This window comes from Gorilla gorilla, chromosome 17 (genome assembly GCF_029281585.2).
Source record: "Gorilla gorilla gorilla isolate KB3781 chromosome 17, NHGRI_mGorGor1-v2.1_pri, whole genome shotgun sequence".
NCBI classification, from domain to species: Eukaryota; Metazoa; Chordata; class Mammalia; order Primates; family Hominidae; genus Gorilla; species Gorilla gorilla.
In genome coordinates this window covers 62,626,008-62,652,284 of record NC_073241.2, presented here as the reverse complement: position 1 = coordinate 62,652,284, position 26,277 = coordinate 62,626,008, and the positions used below count along the sequence as shown (strand labels likewise).

General features: G+C 34.4%; 1 protein-coding gene across 2 annotated transcripts in view; it reads left to right on the top strand.

The window, feature by feature from the left end:
• The window catches only part of CCDC178 (coiled-coil domain containing 178), a 495,421-nt gene that overhangs the window by 12,500 nt on the left and 456,644 nt on the right, over positions 1 to 26,277 (top strand). For both annotated transcript variants that reach the window (XM_019013747.4, XM_055368060.1), the window contains exon 3: positions 17,377 to 17,456. In XM_019013747.4, the coding sequence (XP_018869292.3) occupies positions 17,399 to 17,456 (58 nt within the window). In that variant the 5' untranslated portion in view covers positions 17,377 to 17,398. The remainder of the gene's footprint in view (positions 1 to 17,376; positions 17,457 to 26,277) is intronic.

Here is a 26,277-nt window from a genome sequence, read left to right as displayed (position 1 = left end):
TCTCCTCTTTCTCTCTCAGTTTGTGTAGGGGTTGCCAGTTCCAGGTCGTTAGTTCACCTTTTCTGTTTGGATATTTCATTTTTAATTACTGATTTTTCTAACTATTTATATATTAATCCGGAAAGTCTTTGTTATCCACATTTGCAGTATCTTTTCCTGACTTGAGTGATAATGCGGAGAAGCTTTATGTATTTATGAAGTCATAGCTCTAAAATATTTTGTGATTTTGATGTTATGCTCAAGAGTCTGATCTTTTATAAATCATATTTCTCTTGTTTGTTTTGTTTATTTCCTTTTAAACTTTTAATCTATTTGATTTTGAGACTAATTCTATGGTCTCAAGCACAGACTTTGTAATTCCCCTGATTCCATTCAACCAGGCTTACAATTTAAAGTTTGATTGAAAAATACTGCACACGTTATTCTCATTTAAAAGCATTACTGCGCACAATTGCACATTAAAGGGTCCTGAGAACTTTTTTTTTCTTTACTTTTTTTCACCCTAGGAACCCTGTTATATTACCCTCACTCCATCCACTCCCTAATTCTTTTTTTTTTCTTTTCTCTTTTTTTTTTTTTTTTTTTTTTTTTTTTTTTTTTTTTTGAGACAGAGTCTCACTCTGTTGCCAGGCTGGAGTGCAAGTGGGCGATCTTGGCTCACTGCAACCTCCATCTCCTGGGTTCAAGTGATTCTCCTGCTTCAGCCTCCCGAGTAGTTGGGATTACAGGCATGCACCACCATGCCCAGCTAATTTTGGTATTTTTAGTACAGACGGGGTTTCATCATGTTGGCCAGCATGGTCTTGATCTCTTGACCTCATGATCTGCCTGCCTGGACCTCCCAAAGTGCTGGGATTACATGGTGACACACTCCTGGGCTAAATCGGACTCTGCACTGCCCAGCGATAGCACCTGGTAAATGGTTTAACCTCTCAGTGCTTTAGGATCTTCTCTATAAAAATAGGGCCAGTAGGCTGCTGAGGAGTAAATGAATAACTGGTATGTTTTAAGTGTAAGCCATCATTTTTGTTTTTCTTGGGTTAAGACTTTTCTAGATATTTTATGTGTTAGTAATATCTCCAAATAAATAAAAACTTCTGGAGGGCAGGAGTTGTCTCATTATTTTCTTATATACCTCCATATGTCTATCAAACATCTGCAGAAGTGTTCAATAAATAGTTATTGACATTCTTAAAAATAGAATTGAAAGAAATTTCTTCAGGAACAAAAGCTATGTCATAATAAAACAGAATAGTACTTTCTAATTCACAAAATAGTTTTTTGATAAGAATTTTGAAGCTTCAAATTTATCAAAATTTATTTTACATTTGAGACAAAAAATACTTATTCAATATAAATGATGTAAGTACTTTATATTTTGTCAGAAAATGTAAATACTTGTAGGATACTCACTGCAAAATTGTTTGATGTAACTCAGAGGTGAAATAATAACACATGATACATGATATTGACCTAGGAAATAATTTAACATCGTGAAGGCTGATTTGAATTGCCTGTCACTCTTTAAGTCTCAAGTAATTACCAGAAGGTGAAAGGCTCATCTCTTTACTCAGACAAATTCTGAATACAGTATGAGATATCTTTGTGGATATATGGGTAGAAGCTGACTCTGTGAGTTCTAATTTGATTTATATGAGAAAAATAATATTTAATCTTTCCGAAGATGTGCTTGGCTTTAGCAAAACCATGAGATGTAATATTTAAAGCATCTTAACTCTAATCTATTGAATGTAATACAGACATAATATAAAGTCAATAGAACTTTATCAAAGAAAGAGAAGAGAGATTAGGAATCATAGTTACAGAGTTTAAAGATTTATAAAAGAAATTATTGTAACTGTGTATAGGAAAGATGTGGAACAATGATATTTTCATGATTTTTTACTGTTTTGTAATACCTTCTGCATTGTTACAAAAAATCTAGTCTATTATTGTATAATAAAAAAGATTGTAAAGAAGATATTCTTTGTAAAAGCAATTCTCAAGGCATGATTTATTCTTGTCTCCTATTAAGTTACTATAAATTTTCTAAAATAAGATTTTTACATTTTGGAACTTAAGTTAAAATAATAGTCAATATTTGACAAGTACATTTTTGGCATTTCTGTCTGCTTTTATTGTTTTTGCTTTATTTGAAAATCATTTTTCTTTATTCTTTGAAATAACTTTGAAAATAATTGTTAAGAATGAATCATAGTGATTGCATCTTGAAAACTGGAATATTTTCCCTAGAATCTGTGAGTAGAATATTGACATATAGTTTATTATAAAATATGAATCTTTTCTATGTTTAAGGCAGGATTATGCTCCTTCACATTAAGAGCAAATATTAAGTCTGGAAGCTCTTTAAAATACGTGTAAATGTTAATTATTTTACTTTATTTTATTAACAATAACTCAAACTTTGATTTTCAAGATCTCATTTTTCAGAAATTTTCCCAGTGTTGACAATCCTCATTTTATTATAATACAATTAAATAATTTTATACTCTGTTGGGCTTTGATTATAAAAAATAAAACAGACAAAGCCCTTACCATTTCAGATCTCTTAATTCAGTAGGAAAAGTAACACACGTACACAATTATTCAAGAGACTATAAGTGCAATATGATACTGAATTGATAAGAAAGTACAAGGAAAGAAGAAAGCAAATATGTTTTGTAGTGAGAAATAAAAGGAAACTTTATATTAGTTAGAGACCTAAGGAAAGGAAGAGTAAGGAGACTTTGCAAAGGAATGGCTTCATGGAAGCAGATGGCTTGTCTTGATGACTGGTGTGGTTAGAATACAGAACGTAAAATAGAGAGGCAAGAGATGGCAGGAATGTATGATTTAATATTTTTATTGTCTCATGGGCATGTAACTTCTATGCCCTGTGAAAAAATTCCTTGCTATTACCAAAAAAGGTGTGTCTGGTCAAATTGATGGATTCCTTGAGGGTGCAAATTGCCTTATTCATCTATTCATCTTTGTTTCCTAAATAAGTCACAGTGACATAAACATAAAGCTACAAGCTAATGTTACTAAAGGAAACAATGGGTGACTGAAATGAAATAAATCAAGCATTATAGAATATTAAAGTGGATCTTAGAGAATAATTCAGTTAGGCCAGGCGCAGTGGCTCACGCCTGTAATCCCAGCACTTCAGGAGCTTGAGGTGGGCGGATCACGAAGTCAGGAGATCGAGAATAATTCAGTTAAGTCTCTTAGACATTTCTTTAATCCTTTCTATATCATACTTAATAAATTATTTTATAGCTTCTCCTTTATGACTTCTAGTGATATAATCTTTGCTACCTCATAATATAGCTTTGTTTTCTGTTGAAAAACTGCTTATCAGGAACATCCCATCTCCAGGTGTTTACAGAGATGAGACGAAAAAACGAAAAAAGAAAAAATATATCAGGAACATCTCTGCATGATAGCCAAAATATTTTCCTACTGGCTGTAGAACCACCACCTGTTAATCTGACCGCTATTTTTGGAAGAGAGCCTCTAGAAATGTCAACTTAGACTTGCTCCTCTCTTCTCTCCTCGGCCCCATCAGCCCCAGTATCATCATGAGGGCAGCCATGTTAGTAGACAGCATCCTCACCCTGTCCATGAATGTAGCCAGGGAAAAGAGAACAGACTCAAGCAGCACAGTACAAGTATCCTGACTTCCCAGCAACAATTGATTGGATCAGATACAGACACCTGGTCTAAGTAAGGCTAATTAAAATCCTCTAGAGATAATTGGAATCAAGTGTAAGAAAGAGTCAGCTTCTCTTTGGTGGCTGAAGCTTTATGTTATAAAACTCAGGAGGTGTCAGCAGCTAAGATTTCTGAAACACGGAAAAGTCAAACTGCAGAAAGAAAATTGAAATGACTATAAAAAGAGAATCTGAGGCCAAGGCAGGGAGAATGCTGACAGCATGTGAGTCCCTGTAATTCTGTTTTTCTTATGGATGGACTGCTGAAATTTCCCAGTATCTTTTCCATAAATATTGTGTTTCAGGTTACAGGTTTTCTTTTTTTTAATTTTTGTTTTTAAATTAATTGAGGACAGTCAATATAATTGGCAATCTGATTTAGACATTTTAAACTGGTAGTCTCAGTAGTGGTTGGTCATTCTACTGCTTCTGTTAATATTCAAATTCCTGTTTTCAGACCTTGGTTGAGATCCTGTCTCTGTTTCCTGTTTGCTGCCTTGCTCGATTGTTTGTGTATTCTGTGGTCTTATTTGTTATGTTTAACCTTGCATAAGGGTTTAGAAGCTGTATGGATAAAATATTGGACATTATTTTATTTTTTACTTTCAGTTCCAGGATACATGTACAGAACTTACAGGTTTGTTACATACGTATATATGTGCCATGGTGGTTTGCTGCCCCTATCAATCAGTCATCTAGGTTTTAAGCCCCGTTGACACAATTTTTAAACTATGTGTTAGGTCCACGACTACACCAAATGTCACGCCTGGGGTCAGGTTCAAGCCCATGCCAAGGTTTGAGGGGAGTGAGTGGATGGGCAGATAGCTGAAAGAACACTCAGGGGGCTGTAGGCAGGTGAAGTGCGGTTTAATTCAGCAGCTCTCTCATCAGCAGCTGTCTTAGGCTAGCTCTCTCATTAGCATCTTTCTCACACTGTCCTATTCTGAGCTGTCTGCTCCAGCTCTGTGGCTCCTGCCACCCCCACGCCTGCACGTCAGCCTCTCCCTTGCCTTTAGGGTCAGCAGCTTAACTCTTTCTCCCTCTGGGCCATGCCGTGGCTCCCCTGTGTCTGTGTGCAAGACGGACAGTTGTGGTTCTCTCTCTGTCTCTTTCTGTGGGTGCCAGCGCCATGTCAAGCCCTATGCACAGCGTCAGAAGGGTAGTTATACCTTCTACAGACACTAGTGGCTTAGAACCAAGTATGAACTTACACAAATAGGTTATATAACAAGTGGAGGTGTGCGCCTGTACACCAATCCAGCTGAGTCACGCTGGCCTGGATGTCTGCCTTGGCCTATTCCTTGACTAAAGCGCATCCACGTACCTTACACTATGACATTAAGTGAGTTCAAACTTTCAGCTGTATTATAGGTGTAAAGCTGGAAAAAAGCAAGTCATTATTTTTCAAATATTCTATAGATTAGGAAGTATTTTCCATTGTTAAACCGTTTTTATCTTCTTTACAAAAGACATGTAGACTTCTAACTAATATTGGGCATATTTGGATAAAGTGAATCAGCTAAGCTATAGATAAAAACCAGTAAAAGTAAACAGGTGAATATGATTTTTATAATTACTGGAAGAATACCAATATATTTGCACTATTTACTGGAAAAGATAAAGGAGGGAAAAATGGCTAATGAAATTATTTAAGATGAACTAAACTTAATATTTTCATGAGAATATGAAAGAATAGGAAAGTAGTTTATTATTAATTGCATAGCTATATCAAAGCTATTAAAATAACGTAGATAAAAAGAAACAATATGATGAAGATAAAATCTATAAATACAGCTAAGTATTAGATTTTACAAGAGTAGATGGCACTTACCATCATTGACTTTGAGGCTTTAATTTTTATGGGCGTTTGGAATGAGTTTTCTAAGTTGTCTAGTTGCTAACTCTAGTAATTATTTGTGGATTTGAGCAATGGATGATCCAAACGGATGCTTTTTTCCATTAAAGAATCAACACTTTGTCAAAGAAACAACATGGAATAAAGTGGGAGAAGATCTTCATAATGCAAAGAATTAACAAAGTATTTTATCTAGAACTCTTGAAGGTAAAACACACACACACACCAACATGTGTTTCCCCACATGCCTGCCCTAGAGATACTCTAGTGCTATACACAAAGAAAAGTGTACAAGAATCCTTAAAACAAAATTGGTTACAAAAGGGAAAATATTTAAAAACAATGGAAGTGTTTATCAATAGGAGAATAGATATACTAATACAATAAAATTCTATACAGCAGTGAAAGAATACAATATAGCTGCGTGTGGTGACATGAATACACCTGAAAACATGCTCTAAATAGGAAAATGTTATGTCGAATTTTTTTACAGTATACTATTATTCAGATAGTTTTAAAGCTAACCCAACACTACACAGTATTTTGTTTGGAGGACATACATGCGGTAAAAATATACTGAAATCATTGGATTATGATTTTGATGGCTGTAATTTCTGGTGAGGCAAGAAAGGAAATGTGACCACTGAGGACTAAATAAGAATTTAAATTGTATTATTAACTATTTTTTTAGGCCGGGTTATAGGGTACAACGTTATTTTTATACTGTTATGCAATTTTTCACTGTAAATAAAGCAAGACAATTACCAATACAATTGTGAGAGAAAATGGGTAAAGTGAGGTTTTCTGACCAGAATGATAGATCAGAATTTTTGCTTTAGCTATGAAGAAGCAAACAAAATTAGAGGAATATAGTGATTTGCTGAGATGCTAGCATAAGAATGGTGAAACAAAAGGATGTATATGCGTCATATACTCTTGAAATGTGGAAACAAGTAAATATTCTAATAAAAACTGGATAACAGAACCAATGCTAGAAAACTTTAATAGACAGAGGGCAAAGTGAAGTTCCAGGCAAATCTGTAGGATTATAAACAGATTGCAGGTATTTCATTCATTCATGTGTTTTTTCATCATGCTTCCTTTCATTTTCAACCAGATGTGCCAGGCATTGCATAGATTTGTGCTGTCCAGTATGGTAGCCAATAGCCACATGTAGCTATTTAAATTAATTAAAATAAAATACAATTAAAAGTCAATTATTTGGTTGCTTTAGCCAAGTTATATTGATATTCAAGGGATCAGAAGTGATCTCAGGTGATACTGTGGCTAGTGCCTTCCATTTTGAACAGCACAGATTTAGGACATTTTCATCATGAAAGTTCTATTGGATGTTGCTGCTGAAGATGCTAAGATTAGAGAAGTGAATAACACAGATTGTATATTCTAATGGAAAAAAGAGAAAGTAAAGGAAAAGATCGTAAAAGTGTAATGTAATGTTAATGTGTCATTAGAAGAAAATAGAATAATTGGCCAGAGAGGAAAGGAAAATGGGTAAAGACAATCAGACTGTAAACAATAATGAAATGGTTTCCTTAGATCATAACATTGAGGAAAAAAAGCATTTCTATTTATTGTAATGGGGTAGAAAAGAAAAGAATGTGTGGCTTCATGCATGCCAAGAGAAACAATTATTCTAAGAAAAGAGCACAAAAGAGATTCCTAGTAAGATAATAATTTAAAAATGGTAATTGAAGTAATAATTCAAGAGGATGTATGAGCTCCCTAGCACAAATAGAAGAATAAGAAACCAGTAGAGGAAGACCCCTGCATTGCCAAAGCAAAAGCATGTGAGGAAGGGCACAGATATCTTTGCTTTGTGGGTTTTGGGATAGTGAATTCAAATCTAAGTCTGATTTCTTCTATTTCGTTTCTGAAGTAGGAGGTGATTATTTTCAAAAGAGAGAAGTTGGAAATAGAGAGTTTAAGAAGACACAAGTTTTGAAACAATTGATGTGTAAACTTTTTAGACAAAATAGTACCTTTCCTTTTCTACCAGTCCATTTTTATGACTCTATTCATTCTCATATCCCTGTTTCTAGAACCACCAAATTATCTATTTATTGTTTTCTGACTGAGCGTAACCCATTCCAGCATTGATAACCTAACCCAGCTCAGCCATTACATCTGTAATTCTCTCATCTGCTCTTCCAATGACCTTATGTTCTGCCAAATGATACAGCCCTTGTCCTGTCTTTTCATGAATCTTTCTCTGGTCGTGGTGTACTCATAAATGTTTAACAACTAGCTCTCAAGACAAAAACAAAAACAAATCTTGATTTGTAGCATTTTCTGATTTCTATGTTATAAATCTATTCACCATAGTTCATTTTGAGCTACCAACAAAACCACAACTGGCTTGCAAAATTCATAAAATTTTAACAATCAGCTTCCTGGCAAGAACTGCGAAAGATATAAGATTTTACCCTGGCAAGTTAACAAGCCAAGCTACTGCCACATTGATGAAAACAGCCTGAGGGTTGCAGGAAGGAAAGCTGGGGCCAGCATGATGGAATGCTTTGCAGCAATATCAGCTGAAATGCAGTAGATCTTTTTGTTGTTGTTGTTAGTTTATACTTTTGTACTAGAACTGGTTCTAGAATTAATAATTACCTATCATTACTTTATCTGGGCCACTCTAAGCACATTCTGCTATAGAACCTTTGCATATTTGTGAGCAATGCCTGGAAACTCTTCCCTAAAATCCTTTGGCACATTCCTTCAGTTAATTATAGGTAGATGTCACTTCATCAAAGAGAATTTCTCAGAAGAACCTGTCTAAAATAGACTCCCTCCCACCTCCACACCATGTCCTCTAATTGCTTCTCTGGTTGTATTCCACATGTTATGATATGTTTATATTCATAATCATTGTCCAAAATATTTTCTAAGTTCCATTGTGATATATTCTTTTATATAGGTTATTTATAGTGTATTTTTTAATTTCCACAAGCATGAGGATTTTCTAGCTATCTTTTTGCTTTTCGTTTATGCCTTTATTTTAAGCTTTTTATAATTTTTTTACTTTTTTAACTATTATTTTAATTTCAGTGGTACATGTGCAGGTTTGTCATATAAATTGTGTGTTATGGGGGTTTGGTGTTCAGATTATTTCATCAAGGTAATAAGCATATTAGTAGTACTCAATAGGTGTTAAAAGTAATGGCAGGCTGGGCACAGTGGCTCATGCCTGTAATCCCAGCACCTTGAGAGGCCAAGGCAGATGGATCACCTGAGGTCAGGAGTTCAAGACCAGCCCAGCCAACATGGCGAAATCCCATCTCTACTAAAAATACAGAAAATTAGCCGTGTGTTGGGGTGCATGGCTGTCATCCGAGTTACTCAGGAAGCTGAGGCATGAGAATCGCTTGAACCTGGGAGGCAGAGGTTGTAGTGAGCCAAGATCATGCCACTGCACTCCAGCCTTGGAGACAGTGAGACTTGGTGTAAAAATAATAATAATAATGGCAAATCCACAATTATTTTTACACCAACCTAATAATTTTTTGATCCTCACCTTCCTCCCTCACTCCACCCTCAAGTAGGGTCCAGTGTCTGTTGTTCCCTTCTTTGTGTCCATGTGTACCCAATGTAAGTGAGAACATGTGATATTTGCTTTTCTGTTCCTGTGTTATTTCACTTAAGATTTAACAGTCTCCAGCTCCATCCATGTGGCTGCAAAGGACATGATCTCATTCTTTTTATGGCTGTGTACTATTCCATGGTGTAAACATTCCATGTTTTCTTTATCCAGTCTACTACTGATGGGCATTCAGGATGATTCCATGTTTTTGCTATTGTGCATAGTGTTGCAATGAACATACATGTACATGTATCTTTATGGTAGAATTCTTTATTTTTGGGGGGTATATATGCAATCATGAGATTGGTGGGTTGTGAGAGGTGGAGGTTGCAGTGAGCTGAGATTGCACTACTGCACTCCAGCCTGGGCCTGGGTGACACAGTGAGACTCCATCTCAAAAAAAAAAAAAAAAGAAGAAGAAGGAAAGAAAGATTGCTGGGTTGAATGGTAATTCTGTTTTGAGTTCTTTGAAAAATCATCAAACTGCTTTCCACAGTGGCTGAACTAATGCATAAGCGTTTCCTTTTCTTCACAACCTCACCAGCATCTGTTATTTTTTGACTTTTTAATAGCCATTCTGACTGGTGTGAGATGATATCGCATTGTGGTTTTGATTAGCATTTGTCTAGTGATTAATGATGTTGAGCATTTTTTGATATGCCTGTTGGCCACGTGTATTTCTTTTTTTTTGAAAAGTCTACATGTCGTTTGCCCACTTTTTAATGGGTTTCTTTGGTTTGTACTTGTTAGTTTGCTCAAGTTCCTTATAGATTCTGGAAATTAGACCTTTGTCAGATGCATGGTTAGAAAATATTTTCTCCCATTCTGTGGGTTGTCTGTTTACTCTGTTGATAGTTTATTTTACTATGCAGAATCTCTTTAGTTCAATTAGCTCCCATTTGTCAGTTTTTGTTGCAATTGCTTTTGGCATCTTCATGAAATCTTTGCCAGGGCCTATGTCCAGAATGGTATTTCCTAGGTTATCTTCCAGGGTTTTTATAGCTTTAAGTTTTATATTTAAGTCTTAATTCATCTTTAGTTGATTTTTGAATATAGTGCTGTAGGGATGGGGTCCAGTTTCAATCTTTTGCATATGGCTAGCCAGTTATCCCAGTACTATTTATTGAAGAGGGAGTCCTTTCTCCATTGCTTGTTTTTGTCGACTTTGTCAAAGACCAGATGGTTGAAAGTGTGCAGCTTTATTTCTGGGCTCTTTATTCTGTTTCATTGGTCTATGTCTCTGTTTTTGTACCAGTACCACGCTGTTTTGGTTACTGTAGCCTTGTAGTATAGTTTGAAGTGGGGATTTTTAAAAAATTTTTGGTTCCATATGAATTTTTTAGAATACTTGTTTTCTAATTCTGTGAATAATGTCATTGGTAGTTTTGTAGGAATAGCAATGAATCTGTAAATTGCTTTGGGAAATGTGGCCATTTTAACAATATTGATTCTTCAAATCCAAGACTATGGAATAATTTTCCATTTGTGTCATCTGTGATTTCTTTCAGCAGTGTTTTATAATTCTCGTTGTAGAGATCTTTCACCTCCTGGTTAGCTGTATTCCTAGGTAATGTTTTGTGTGTGGTTATTGTGAATGGGATTGTGTTCTTGACTTGGCATTCAGCTGGGGTGTTGTTGGTGTATAGACATGCTACTCATTTTTATCCATTGATTTTGTATCCTGAAACTTTGCTGAAATTCTTTATCAGATCTAGGAGCCTTTTGGGCAGAGACTATCGGGTTTTTTTTTAGATATAGAAATGTATTGTCTGCAAACAAGGATACTTTAACCGTCTCTCTATTTGGATGCCTTTTATTTATTCCTTCTGCCTGATTGTTGTGGCCAGTACTGCCAGTACTATGTTGAATAGAAGTGGTGACAGTGGGAATCCTTGTCTTTTTCTGGTTCTCAAGGGAAGTGATTCCAGCTTTTGTCCGTTCAGTATGATGATGGCTGTGGGTTTGTGTTATTAGATGGCTCTTATTATTTTGAGATATGTTCCTTTGATGCCAGGTTTATTGAAGGTTTTTAACATGAATGGATGTTAAATCTTATCAAAAGCCTTTTCTGCATCTATTGAGATGATCATGTAGTTTTTAGTTCTGTTTGTGTAATAAATGACATAATTTGTGTATGTTGAACCAGCCTTGCATCCCACTTAAAAAGCTGACTTGATTGTGGTGGATTAGCTTTTTGATGTGCTATTGAATTTGGTTTCCTAGTATTTTGTTGAGAATTTTTGCATCTATGTTCATCAAGGAGAGTGGCCTGAAATTTTCCTTTTTCATTGTGTCTCTGCCAGATTTTGGTAGCAGAATGATGCTGGCCTAATAGAATGAGTCTAGGGAGGAATTCCTCCTCCTCAATTTTTTGGAATAATTTCAGTAGGAATGGTACCAGCTCTTCTTTGTATGTCTGGTAGAATTTGGCAATGAATCTCTCTGGTCCTGGGCTTTTTCTGGTTGGTAGGCTTTTTATTACTGATTAAATTTTGGAACTCGTTATGGGTCTATTCAGAGTTTCAATCTCTTCCTGGTTCAGTCTTGAGAAGCTTTTTATTTTGAAATAATTATAGTTTTATAGGAAATTGCTTAGAAATACACAGGAAAGTCCTGTGCTCCCTTCAACTATCAGTTCCCAATATTATACTAACATCATATATAACTATAGTACAACAATAATAACAATAATACCATAACATTTATATTGATACAGGCAATGGAACTTATTCAGATTTCAGCGGTAATACTTGCAGTTATTTGTGTGTGTGTGTGTGTGTGTACAGCTCTGTGAACTTTTATTATATGTGTAGCTTTGTATACCACCACCAAATCATGAGACTTACCCCACCACAGCATTCCTTGATATTACTCCTCCCCTATCTCTAGGCCTAGGCATCTGCTAATCTGTTCTCCCACTCTGTAATTATGTTATGTCATGAATATAAATGGAATCATGCAATATGTATCCTTTTGAGATTGCAGGTTTTTTCACTCAGCATAATTAGTGTGGAGTTCATCAAAATTGTTGCATGTATCAATAGTCTTCCTTTTTTTCTGGATTGTATTCCATTGTATGGATGTACCACAATTTGTTTAGCCATTCACCCACTGAGAGACATCTAGGTAGCGTGCAGGTTTTGGCTATTGTGGACAAAACTGCTAAGAATATTCATGTACAATCTGAATGAAAATGTTATCTGGGATATATGTTTAAGAGTGCAATTGCTGCGTCTTATTGTTAAGTTCATCTTTAGATTTAAAAGGAACTGCCAAAGTATTTTCCAGAGTGGTTACATCATTTTGCATTCTAACCAGCAATGCATAAGTGACCCAGTTTCTCCACATACTTGCCAGCATTTCATGTTGCAACTATTTTTTTTTAATTTTAGTCATTTTCATAGATAGATATCTCATTATGGTTTTAATTTGCACTTTGCACTTTTACTGCTGGGCAAGGGTGGGAGTTCCAGTTCTTTCTGGCTGGAAGGGGTAGGAGGAATGCCTTATTACTTCTCCCTATGTGGCTTTCACTGACACCTTGAGAGTGGTGTAGCCTTTTTACTGCTGGGTTGTGGTGCAAGTAATGTCTCACACTACCCAGTGGGGAAGAATAAAGGTACTTCTTTACTTGTGGGAGTGGGTGGAAGTCCAGGCTCCCCACATAGTTTCCAAATGACCTTGAGGTGCTGGGAGAGTTGGAGAGTAGGGTGTGGTTCTTGAGTCCTATCAGTAAAGATGAAAGTCTTGAATCCCTACAGTTTATTTACTCTGATACCACTACCCAGTAGGAAATTTGGGGTCCTCATTATAGCCTATCCAGGGTAGATATAGTCTAGGCTTCTGATTCAGTCTTTGTAGGCGCAGTTTTTTTCTTTTTTTTTTTTTTTTTCGAGACGGAGTCTGGCTCTGTCACCCAGGCTGGAGTGCAGTGGCGCGATCTCGGCTCACTGCAAGCTCCGCCTCCTGGGTTCACGCCATTCTCCTGCCTCAGCCTCCCGAGCAGCTGGGACTATAGGCGCCCGCCACCACGCCCGGCTAATTTTTTGTATTTTTAGTAGAGACGGGGTTTCACCGTGTTAGTCAGGATGGTTTCGAACTCCTGGCCTCGTGATCCACCCGCCTCGGCCTCCCAAAGTGCTGAGATTACAGGCGTGAGCCATCGCTCCCGGCCCGGGCAGTTTTTTTCTGATGTATTTAGCTGGAGTAGAGATGTTATTGTCTAAATGCATTCCCTCTTACTAAGCCGCCCCTTTCCTGGTCTCTTGGCTAAAGAAAGCAGGCTTTTGTTGGAGCTTTATTTTGTCTATACCCATTGGCATTTCTGGGTTGCTGGTCTCTTCTACTTCAAGTTTGGAATATACAAAGCATAGAGAAAATCTCAGAAATTTACTACCTCCTTGTTTCTCTGGTAACAAGTCTCCTAGCTAGTCTGCCTTCTTCTGTACACCTTTCAGTCTTCTTATGTTGGTTTTACATATAATGCACCCAGAGTTTTTTTTTTATTGTACTTACAGGAAGGAATAAGGGAAAGTGTATATCTATTCCATCTTCCCAAAAGTAGAGGTCAGGAGTGTTGAATTTATGCTTGCTTTTGAATTTTCTTTTTTTTTTTCTTTTTTCTTTTATTATACTTTAAGTTCTAGGGTACATGTGCACAACGTGCAGGTTTGTTACATATGTATACATGTGCCATGTTGGTGTGCTGCACCCGTTAACTCGTCATTTACATTAGGTATATCTCCTAATGCTATCCCCCCTCCCCCCACCCCACGACAGGCCCTGGTGTGTGATGTTCCCCTTCCTGTGTCCAAGTGTTCTCATTGCTCAATTCTCACCTATGAGTGAGAACATGCGGTGTTTGTTTTTTTGTCCTTGCGATAGTTTGCTGAGACTGATGGGTTCCAGCTTCATCCACATCCTTACAAAGGACATGAACTCATCTTTTTTATGGCTGCATAGTATTCCATAGTGTATATGTGCCACATTTTCTTAATCCAGTCCATCATTGATCAACATTTGGGTTGGTTCCAAGTCTTTGCTATTGTGAATAGTGCCGCAATAAACATGCGTTTGCATGTGTCTTTATAGCAGCATGATTTATAATCCTTTGGGTATATACCCAGTAATGGGATGGCTGGGTCAAATGGTATTTCCAGTTCTAGATCCTTGAGGAATCACCATGCTGTCTTCCACAATGATTGAACTAGTTTACAGTCCCACCAACCGTGTAAAAGTGTTCCTATTTCTCCACATCCTCTCCAGCATCTGTTGTTTCTTGACTTTTTAATGATCGCCATTCTAACTGGTGTGAGATAGTATCTCATTGTGGTTTTGATTTGCATGTCTCTGATGGCCAGTGATGATGAGCATTTTTTCATGTGTCTTTTGGCTGCATAAATGTCTTCTTTTGAGAAGTGTCTGTTCATATCCTTCACCCACTTGTTGATGGGGTTGTTTGTTTTTGCCTTGTAAATTTGTTGGAGTTCTTTGTAGATTCTTGATATTAGCCCTTTGTCAGATAAGTAGATTGCAAAAATTTTCTCCCATTCTGTAGGTTGCCTGTTCACTCTGATGGTAGTTTCTTTTGCTGTGCAGAAGCTCTTTAGTTTAATTAGATCCCATTTGTCAATTTTGGCTTTTGTTGCCATTGCTTTTGGTGTTTTAGACATGAAGTCCTTGCCCATGCCTATGTCCTGAATGGTATTGCCTAGGTTTTCTTCTAGGGTTTTTATGGGTTTTGGTCTAACATTTAAGTCTTTGATCCATCCTGAATTAATTTTTGTATAAGGTGTAAGGAAGGGATCCAGTTTCAGCTTTCTACCTGTGGCTAGCCAGTTTTCCCAGCACCGTTTATTAAATAGGGAATCCTTTCCTCATTTCTTGTTTTTGTCAGGTTTGTCAAAGATTAGATGGTTGTAGATGTGTGGTGTTATTTCTGAGGGCTCTGTTCTGTTCTTATGTAACTGCATGCTTCATTCAAGGTAGTTTTTTTTTTTTCTAAATTTGCTTTACTGATTCCTTATTCAGCCTAGTCACAGCTACATTAAAATTAAACCAGGGAGTTTAGAATTGCAGTTATGGCAGTTTTCAGTTCACAGATTTCTAACTGGCTGCTTTTCAAATCGACAATATTAATTTTTATTATTTTTAGTTTTGACATTTTAAAATTTGATGTTATAAACATGATCGATTTATAAAGATGTTAAGCAAAGTTGTCTAGTGATATATTATCTGGTAATTTTGCTATTTAGAGTGTCTTTGGATTAGTTTATGTTGTCTTTTGTTTCTGTTGATTTTGGTTACATAGTCATTTTGTATGTTGAGCGTCCTGTGAGTCAACACACAAAATGGGCAAGAATGGCCTTACTGAGATTTGGAATTACCCAGGTAATTTGAGGCTGGGCTTCAGTCTATGGGCAGTCTTCTCATAGACTTTATTTCTGTTTCAGTCTGTTTCTTGAAATACAGACTTTTGGGGTCTCAGTCCTAGGAATGGGTTAATTTCTCAGGGCACCTACACTTGGCAGAGTCTGGATTCCATCTTCTGTTTCCAAAGTTTTGTGTGGCCCTCACAAGTACTGCCCAACCTCTCAGTTGCCTCTCCTGGGTCAGATGTTGTCCCCAGGGAAAGAGTGGCCTAAAATGTTAGTCTCACTTCTCTGGATTTTTGACTTCTATTAGATCTGGAACTAGGTATTCCTTATTACCTTGTTAATTCTTAGATGCTTTTTTGAAGATTCAAAAATTATATTTCAACCAGATTTTTTTAATAGCAGTAGAAGCATTTTGTTTTCAATTTACCCAGTTCTATCTTACTGGAGGAATTCATTTTCTTATTAATATTATTTAATTTTTCCAGTAATTTTGTGTAGTAGAAGAAATAAAATTATATGTTTCAACTATAATCTTCATTGAATTAAAAAATGTTAATGTCCATAAAACACTGTTATGTTCTCTCAACATTTAGTTATGCTCTTTTCTATAGCTTACTTTTCTTTAAAAGTTGGTCTTTATGAGGTAGAGTGGTTTATTTGGAAGAGCACTAGGCTTGGATTTAGGGTTTTCTTTCATAGCACTTTTGTCTAAGAAGTCTTTTTTCATTGCATTAATTTACTAATTTCAGTCAAGATTTTCTGACTTGTAAAACAAACAAACAAAAAATAAATTAGATGATTTCCAGTCTCTAAACTATATAATGATTTAGATCTGCAAATTAAATGAGACAATTGTTATTTCTATGTTTATAGAATTATTTTCTTTCTGTTCAGCACTTTGAGTTTCTAATTAATACCAATTTGCAGGAATTATAGGGAACAGAGAAACTTGTTAAATACAGCACAGGGAGGTTGTTAGCGATGTGGAAAACTCTATAGGACAAAATATTTGATATTTACTTAGGTAAAGTACAGGGAGAAAAAAAGTACAGGGAGAACGCATAGACTAAAAGATAATTAAGAGACATTTCACTTCAATGCTATGTATGGACCTTGTTTGTATTATTGCTTTAAACAATTCTTAAAAACAGAAAATGTGAGACAAATGTGAACACAAAATATGTTTAGTGATATTAAGACATCATTAATTGTGTTAATTACATTATTGGTATTATGGGTATGTTTAAAAATTTTTTGAAATATTTACAGATACAATAATATGATACTTGTGTTTTGCTTAACCATTATCAGAAGTAGGTGAGACAGGGCAGTTTGTGGGTGTATAGAATTCAGAATTGGTCACAAATTGATAATTGTTGAAACTGGTTGATGGAGATATAGAAATCCATTGCACTTTTTGCTCTACTCTTAAAATATTTTAAAAAGGAACTGAAGGAAGGTAAAGAAGAGATGGTAGTAAAGTTAAACTTTCATTATATGAAATGAAAACATTGTAGGTTCTAGAATCCCCCCAGGGCTGTGAACCCATAGCCACAATTGCCAATGCTAAATTATCTCGTAGTCAGCCTAGGTATTGGTTTAAGTCACCAGCAAAGTAGAAGATCAAAGATCCCTCTTTAATGAAGATTTTTATATTTGATATTTCTGAATGAGATCGTAATAGTCCTCATAAGAAAAAGTACATTGTTGGACTTCCTTACATTTTACATCCTTACATTTTACACTATCAGTTCTTGAATTGACAATTTTTAGTAAAATTAAATATAAACTAATTTAGATTCATATTTAAATATTTTTCTTTCTAATTAGGTTTTAAAATATTCTTATAACTATGACTGAAAACAAGACAGTTTCCTCTTCTTCCACTAGAGATGATCAAACCAATATAGGTAAGTTTATCATAAATTGATTTTCTTTGAAAATAGTTCATAGATAAATGGAATTCACATCACTTACAGAGGAGGGCAACTGCAAAGATAATAATCTTTTCCAGGATAATGGTCACAAAACCAAAACTTACTGGCACCAGTAAAGTGAGCTAAGAGAAAAGAGTGAGTCAGCGTAACAAAAACACATTATCTGAATTATAATCAGTTTATTTTATAATTATGGATGAACTGTGTTATAGGTAATAAAATAGGTTAGCAGTACAACAATGGTGTGCTGGAATCAGCTCTTGTATATATCTCTTCTCGATTCCACTCCACTGGTAACTTCAAATTGGCCATGGTGTTAGTATTTATTACCAACTAACAGCTGGATATTAAACTTTTACCATCACATCACTGAAGCTAAACATGGAATATTAAAAATGAAAATACTAATATAATTCTATTTTTAAAATTATATGATTTTATTGCATTACTTTATTTTTTTGCATCTTGAGCTCTGACATCTTTTATTCTGTATCATGTTAGCAATGTCATATCTTTGCATGATATAAAACAGAGGTCAGCAAATTATAGCCCATTGCCCAGATCTGGCCAGCAGCCTTTTATTTACAGACCCCAAATTAAGAATGGTTTTTATATTTGTAAGGAGTTGTGAAAAGAAAAGAAAAAAGAAGACAATAAGGAATATGCAACAGGGACTGCATTTGGCCCACAAAATCTAAAATTTTTACTATCTGATGCTTTCCAGAAAACATTTGCCAAGCCTGGTATAGAACTTAACCTTGAATACTTTGAGAACAATAGGTAGTCTTTGTATCAGTTATCACTGCTGCACTGATGCTATGTAACAACCAACCATAAAAATGCAGGTGCATACAGCATCATAAACATTCATTTTATGCTCACTTGTGCATGAGTCGGCTGGATGGTTCTGCTGATATCAGGTGGGCTCAGTACAGCTCACTCATGCATCTGGAGTAAGCCACAGGTTAATTCAGTACCATTACTGATCTTGCTTATTTTGACTGAGCTTGTTTACAGGTCTAGGGTCTTGGCTGGAAAAATTAGGCTGATTCAGCTCTGCACTTGCTTGTCTCTCATATTCCAGCATACTATTAAGGGGCTTGATCTCTGGGTTTTGGCAGTTTCAAGAGGAGGGACAGAAGCACAGAAGGCCTCTTCAGGCCAATGCGCAGAACTGGTGCCCTGTCATTTCTGTCACATTTTATTGATCAAAGCAAATCACAGAACTAGCACAGATCTATGGGTAGGAGATTAGACTCCACCTCTTGATGGAAGATGCTGCAAAGTCACGCTGCAAAGGAAAGTGAATACGGGGAGGAGAAAATTATTGGGGTTATTATTGCAATCAACTTACTACAATTTTGTTTAGGGTTATAATTGAAAGCAGTCATTTAGTAATTCCAAATGTGAATAAGGTCATGACAGAATGGATTTTATTTAAAATTATTAGCCTTGGGTTAGAATCTTATTTCATCACCACATATTTTCAAAATATTTGAAAAACCTTGGTTTGTAGCTCTTTATTTCTTCTATCAGCATTAATTGAAAAAAAATGTTATTTCATTTTCATTTATAGAGTTTGTTTTGTAAAGCTTAAGCAAAAGCTTGTTTTTATTTCTGGAAATTGATCCCAATCTCAGATTAGTAACATGGAACAAGTTATTCATTTAAAATAATTTCCCCAAAAACACAATTTGGAATGAACAGAAAATCATACAGGTGTGTAACTCATATTTAAATAGTTGAAAGAACTGAAAGTTTTGGGGTTGATTATAATGCGAATTAAAAAGACTAATAGTTTGTTCCAAGACTTCAGAGAGCTGCGCTGGTGATTTTCCTTTGAATGACTTGACAAAGCCTATTTTAAATTGGAACAGAAAATGATCCAGTCTACACTTGTTTGCAAGCAAAAGCTAGAAAGTCAATCATATTAAGCATGACTTAAGCCACCCACCATCATTTGATGCAATAGATATACATAGCAGATAAAACTACATATCACATGATTTAATGGAATGTAAGTCTTCTGTGATATAGACATCTGTAAATGCATAAGAAATGAAAATATGTCTGTTTGGCTAACACTTTGGAAAATAATATAGTTAATAAATTGTCTTTTAAAATGTGCTTGGTGAGCAAGTTTAGGACTTTTGTATTTAAGTGACATTAAAAGCCATATTTGGAATGCTAACATCAATGGGGATTATCAGTTAAAATTTACTTTTGTCACTTTGGCTTCACACCTCATCAAATTTCCTATTCTGTATGTAAGACAACCAGCCGTTATAAACAACATACAGCTAATCCAGAAAAGCATTGAAATGTCTGTGTTTAAGCCACAAGAATTTATCAGTCCTGTGTGTTTATTGCCAGTGTTTATTGCTATGTCTTTGAAGATTTTAATTATGTATTATATACTAACTTTTGAAAAAGTTTGTCATTAATTCTATCACAAGAACACTGTGGGAGGTCAGCATAATAACACTTTTAAAATTATCCAAAATAAAGTCATTTTTTGATGTTCTTTCGTTCATGATGTAACTACTACAATCATACGGAAACTCTCACCATTCTAAAAATAATTAATGGGGCCAGGCGCAGTGGCTGATGCCTGTAATCCCAGCACTTCAGGAGGGTGAGGTGGGTGGATCACTTGAGACCAGGAGTTGGAGACCAGCTTGGGAAACAGAGTGAAACCCCGTCTTTACAAAAAATATGAAAATTAGCCAGGCCTGATGGTATGTGCCTGTAGTCCCAGCTACTGGGAAGCTGTGAGATAGGAGGATCCCTTGAACCAAGGAGGCAGATGTCGCATGCGGCTCTGCACTCCAGCTTGGGTGACAGAGCAAGACCCTGTCTCAAAAAACAAACAATAAAAATAAAAATAATTAATTGGATGATTATTCTGTGTTCTCAGTTGACATAAATCATAAAATAAATTACTAATCTTTTTCAAATTGTTCTGTAAAATTACAGCCAGATATCTTAAACAAGCTGACCAATAGTATTTTCAGATGACTCACATTTACAAATGGTTAGCTCTGTTTGGGCTAACAATTTTTATTGCAATTAACAGGACCTTTTAACAAACTATAATTTTTTGGCTTTGCAGGCAGTATTTTCTCTAAATACAAAACTGCATTTCATGGCAGCATCACATTTATTTGTATCAAAATACTGATAGTGCGTTTATTTATTAAGGTTTTTCCAATGTGTCTTTTCCATAACATATGTTTTCTGTATAACAGGCAGAGAATGAATTTTTTTACAGAATAGTGTTTTGATATTTTAAAATAGAAAATACTTTGCATGTGTAAAAATATCTGGAAAATACATGTAAAGTTTAAAGAATATTGATAAAATTATATATTTGTGCACTTATAATTTGGCTTAAAGAATAGAACCTGGTGTTCACTCATCTCTTCCAAATCTCATTTAATTTTATATATTACATATAAATATAAATGTAATACATATACAGTTCTATATATTTTATTTCATCTAACAAGTTTAACTCTCCTATTAATTCACTAATGTTTGTTAAATCATTTGAAAATAGTAAGTTTTAATTTTTACTTTCTTCTCAATGTAATTTTTTCCCATTTTCTTCTCTATCACTAGGCTGGTTTTTTGTGTGTGCCCCTTGTTGAATGAAGGTGACTAAAATGTGCACACATCTTCTTGTTCATGATTTTTAAAGTGAGACTTTTAATGTTTTGCCATTAATTTTTTTTATGGTTTGTAAAGATCATTCTTTATAATTTTCTATAAATTGTGAACCTGTTGTGAATTTTATTAATACTTTTTCTACATCTACTAACATTTTTCTGGACTTTTTTTTCCTTTAATCTTTAAATTTAATGACTTGCATACATGGATTTACAATTTTTAAATAAACTTCATTACTGGGACAAACAACTTTTTAAATTTTACTGTATTTTAATATATTTGTAGATTTTGTTTCATAATCATTTGTTTAGGATGTTTGCATCTTTCTTATTCAGTAACATTGGCCCCTAAGTTTTCTGAACATTTCTTGTTTTGGTAATGAGGGTTTTATTACTTCTAGATTGAATTATAGAGTGCCTCTTTATTTTCTGTTCTCCAAAAAAGATAATATATTTTTATTATTTTTTTTCTGGAGTATTTGGCTAAAATTACCTCTTAATTTGGAGGGATATAATTATTGATACAAAATATTTATTGGCCTTAGTACTACTCAAACTTTCTGTTTATCTTCTATTCACTATTGATTAGCAAGTTATAATTTTTTCTTTTAAAAATCTATTTGGTTAAATATTAAATGTTTACAATACTGTTGTACAATACTGTTAATAATAGTCTTTACTTTTATATCTCTCTATATGCAGTTGTTTCTTCTTTACATTCATAATACTGTTTTTGTTTCTTCTGGTTCTCTCTTTAGTCTTGACAGTCTTGCCAGAGGTAATTCATTTGTGTTAACCTTTTCAAATTGCTAATATCAAAACTTTTGGATTATCTGTAGGTTTTTGTTGTTATTTTGCTTTATATTTTATGAATTTGGGATATTATTACCTTCCTTCTCTTCCTTCTACTTTCTTTGAGTTTGCTGTCCCACATATTTTAAATTTGGTTGCTTAGATTGCTAATTTTCAGGCTTTTTTCTTTTTTAATATAGTTATGTCAAGCTGTAAGTTTCCCTTGAAATAACATAGAGATAATAAAAAGGTTTGGAGAGTCAAATCAAATCAGACTCATATAAAGTGTGTATCTCTGCTAACGATTTTAAAGCTATAGGAAATTCTCAAGTACAGTTGAAGCAGGGATACATCTGGGACCATCAGAACAGCTCTCCAGGTCCTGTCTCACCTGGTTGGATGTACTCTGCTCCAGATTAAAGAATTATGTGTTTAAGCATGTATGTGCAGCCATGCGACTCATTCAGAAGACTGCCCTCTAGTCATGAAACAGCTCCATTTTTTATTAAGGTAGTTTAATAGTTAACATGATGTTTTTCAGGGAGCCATATCCCATAAACACGTAGGTTCAGGTTTGTTTATGGTTATAATTCAAACAGCCAAAAACATCCTGCTGAAAGCTTTCTGTTGATAAGAACTCTCCAGTTAACAAACGTCAATTAGTATGTTTGCCAGAATTTCTGTTATTAGCACGTTTGTTAGGGGATTTGACCTGGTTACCTGTTTCCTTTATTTGGGGGCCTCTCCTTTACTCCCCATGGGAAGGTATGGATTATAGACTTGCTATAACTTTTAGATTTAATTGGTTTTGATTTATTTTTGACATATATTATTTAGACCTATGAAATATTTTGGGTAAGAGTATAATATCTATAAGATCTACCTTATGGATTATGTCACTGAAATCTACTATATGTTTTTACTAATTTTTATCCTTTCAATCTTTATTAGATTGAGAGAAATCTGTTAATCTACTTACTTTTGGTAGATTTTTCTGTTTCTCTTTTCATCTCCTCAAATTTGGTCCCATGTAATTAGGTGCATAAATGTTATGAGCTGTAATACTATTATTTTATATAGTAGTCTTTCATATTATGAAATATTTAAACTTGCCCCACTATATTCTTTGATCAGAATTCTATGTTGTCAGATATAAAGATCATGACAATTGCTGTATTTTCTATTCATTTGCCTAGTATATTTCTGCCCATCACTTAAATTAAAACTTTCTGAATCACTTTGTGTGATGTATACAACATATTTTTACAGTTCACTTAACTATTGATGATTTAAGCCCATTTACAATTACAAATAAGACTCATGAAGTTTCATTTTCATTACATTTTTATATTTAAATGCATTTATACATATGTATTTTGTACATTATTTGCTGTCCTTTTTAACACTTAGAAAAGTTTATGATACTAATATCTTACTTCTCTCTCTCTTAGATAATGTGTATTGGATCTTTATTATGAGCAATACCAAAATCAGCTAGGAAGCTTTTCTTGCCTTTGCATTCCATCTTCCTATCATTTAATTAAGGAATATTGTTTTATTCCTGGTTTATACTTATAATGTATTCTTATTGTATTTTGCATATACTCCCACTCCACACCCAACACCATATTTTTGGTACTAGTACTGTATCTGCATCATCAGTACTGGATCGGCATTGTCAGAGCATAAGTACATAAGCCTTCCAGCCTATTATACGTTTCCGATCCTTCGATATTTGTTAAAAAGCTAACATGTTCAAGATTCACTGCCTGTACTATGCCAAATTTCTCCCTTCATTTTTGTTGTACTACATCTACTTTCTAGTGGGTTCAGAAAGGGATCCCAGGAAATATATTCTTTCATTTCTTGAATGTTCATAGCAATTATCTTTGGCCTATATACTTGAATGACCGTTTTATTTGATAAATTATTTGGCTTACTTTTTAATATAATTTATTTTTTGTTTATGAGAGTATCTTAAATGTATTATCTAATCGTCATTTGACATCAAATCATACCAATTTTATTTTCATCTAATTATAATCAACTTAGTATTCTTATGTAGATTCCAAAGGATTTTTTATTTTTATTTTTTACTGTTTAAAATTTTACTAGAATATAAAAATTTTGGAAATACAAAAAATATGACATGCCTAATAGTAAAACACTACTGTTTTCTTTCATATACATTATCTTTTAATGGATATACATGTATTTATACAGATGCATTATAAGTATAATTTTAAAATTTAAATTATATAAATAACATACATTTTTGTAATTCTTGATAATTACGTTTTTATTGAATAATAGTTCTCAGTCTTCTTTATCATAATTTAAATAACTATTGTTCTATTTTGGCATATATGCTAATTGATACTGTGTTTAGCTTTTTAAAATTAAGCTACATTCACATAGCATAAAATTTACCTTTCTAAAGTTTACAATTTAGAATTTTTAGTATAAGTTTGTGTGGCCATTACCATTATCTATTTCTAGAACACTTTCATAACCACTGAAAGAAACCCTGTACCACTAGCATTCTTTCCCCATTCCTCCTCTACCCAGCCTCTGGTACCACAAATCTGTTTTCTTGCTCTATGGATTTGTTTACTCTAGATATTTCATATCAATGATTTTATAAAATAGTTGGCTCTGCATGTCTTTCACCTTTTCAACCAAGATAATGCTGTCAAGGTTCATCCATGTTGTAAAATGTATTCATATTTAATTCCTTTGTATGACTGAATAATATTATTCTTTATGGATATTCCACCTATTGTTTATACATTCATCAGTAGATAGATGTTTTAGTTGTTTCTGTTTTAGGAATGTTATGAATAATGCTGCTATGAATATTTGAATACAAGTTTTTGTGCAAACATATGTTTTCATTCCTGTTGGGTGTATAGTTAGGAATGGAATTGCTGGGTCATTTTGTAATTTCGGTGTTTAACTTTATTAGTAATTGCCAAATTGCTTTCCACAGAAGCAGCCATAGTTTACATTTCATAATACAAAATACATGGACTCCAGTTTCTCCACATCCCTACCAACAGTTATTAGTTTCTTGGTTTGTTTTTACTTTATTATTATAGCCTCCTAGTGGCTGTGAAGTGACATTTCACTTATTTTTTTTTTAATTAGTAGACTGTCTTTATTTTCAGGTTTATAGAAACCTGGTACGTAATACAGAGCTCTCATATACTCACTATCTCCTAACCCACATTCACAATTTCCAATATTATTAACATCTTGCATTAGTGTTGTGTATTTGTTAAAGTTGATAAACCAATATTGATACATTTTTATGAACTAAGGTCCATGACTCATTCTTTTGTGGTACAGATCTGTGGGTTTTGACAAATGCATAATGTTATCTCATGCTTCTCAGATTTCTTTTCACCTTAGGTTTAACAAGAAGTCTAGAGGGGCTGAAGTGAATATTTCCCTCTTTCAATTGGTTAGTCTCTGTTAAGGTAGTTTCCCTTGAGGGGTAGTGGTAAACCAAACCTTCTGGGTATATTTCAAAATGGCAATTTTTACCCTGGCAATAATTCAAAATAACTACTTTTCCCCTTCTTCTAGAAGTTGAAAGGAGTATTCCTCAAATTTCAACTGTGAGAACAAGGTGGAGCTGGAGATAAAAGTAAAAATATACCTGGCCCTCTAATACTGACTCCCCAGAAGTTTTTAACTCTCAAACTAGTCCACACTCAGCCTCCAATAGTTAATCAATTAGATCTTACACTTCTCTACCCATTTTTGGCTCCAGCAACTTCTGCATTAGCCTGACCCTCCAGTTTTTGGGGTGTCAGTTTACATTGTAACCTTAATTCACTGATGGACCTAGGAAAAATTGTTGAGTATTTCCGTTCAAATTGTTGAGTATTTCCGTTCAGCTTTTTCTTTTAAGAAAAACCGAATGCTGACTTTCAAGATTTTTATGTATCAAAGTGTAACTGTAATTTCCAAACTGATTTTGACAAAGGTCTATTTGCTTTATTCCTCTGTATGAAACATTTGTCCGTTTTTTTTTTTTTTTGGATGTCATACATTTTTGTTGAAAACTGGGCATTTAAAATAATAGAATGTGAAAACCCGTGGACATCAGATTCTTCTTCTTCTCTAGGGTTTGCTTTCCCTGCTGATTTTTGTAGTTGTTAATTTAGCAACTTTTCTGAATTAGTTCTCTGAAGCCCTCTGTGGCCACCCACTGAAACCTCTATCCAGTTGGCTTAATGGTCAATTAATGGCGGAACAGATATTTCTCTAGATTCCTGGAATCAAATCTCTGTCTTTGCTGAGCATCTTTATGTGCATGTTCGGATACA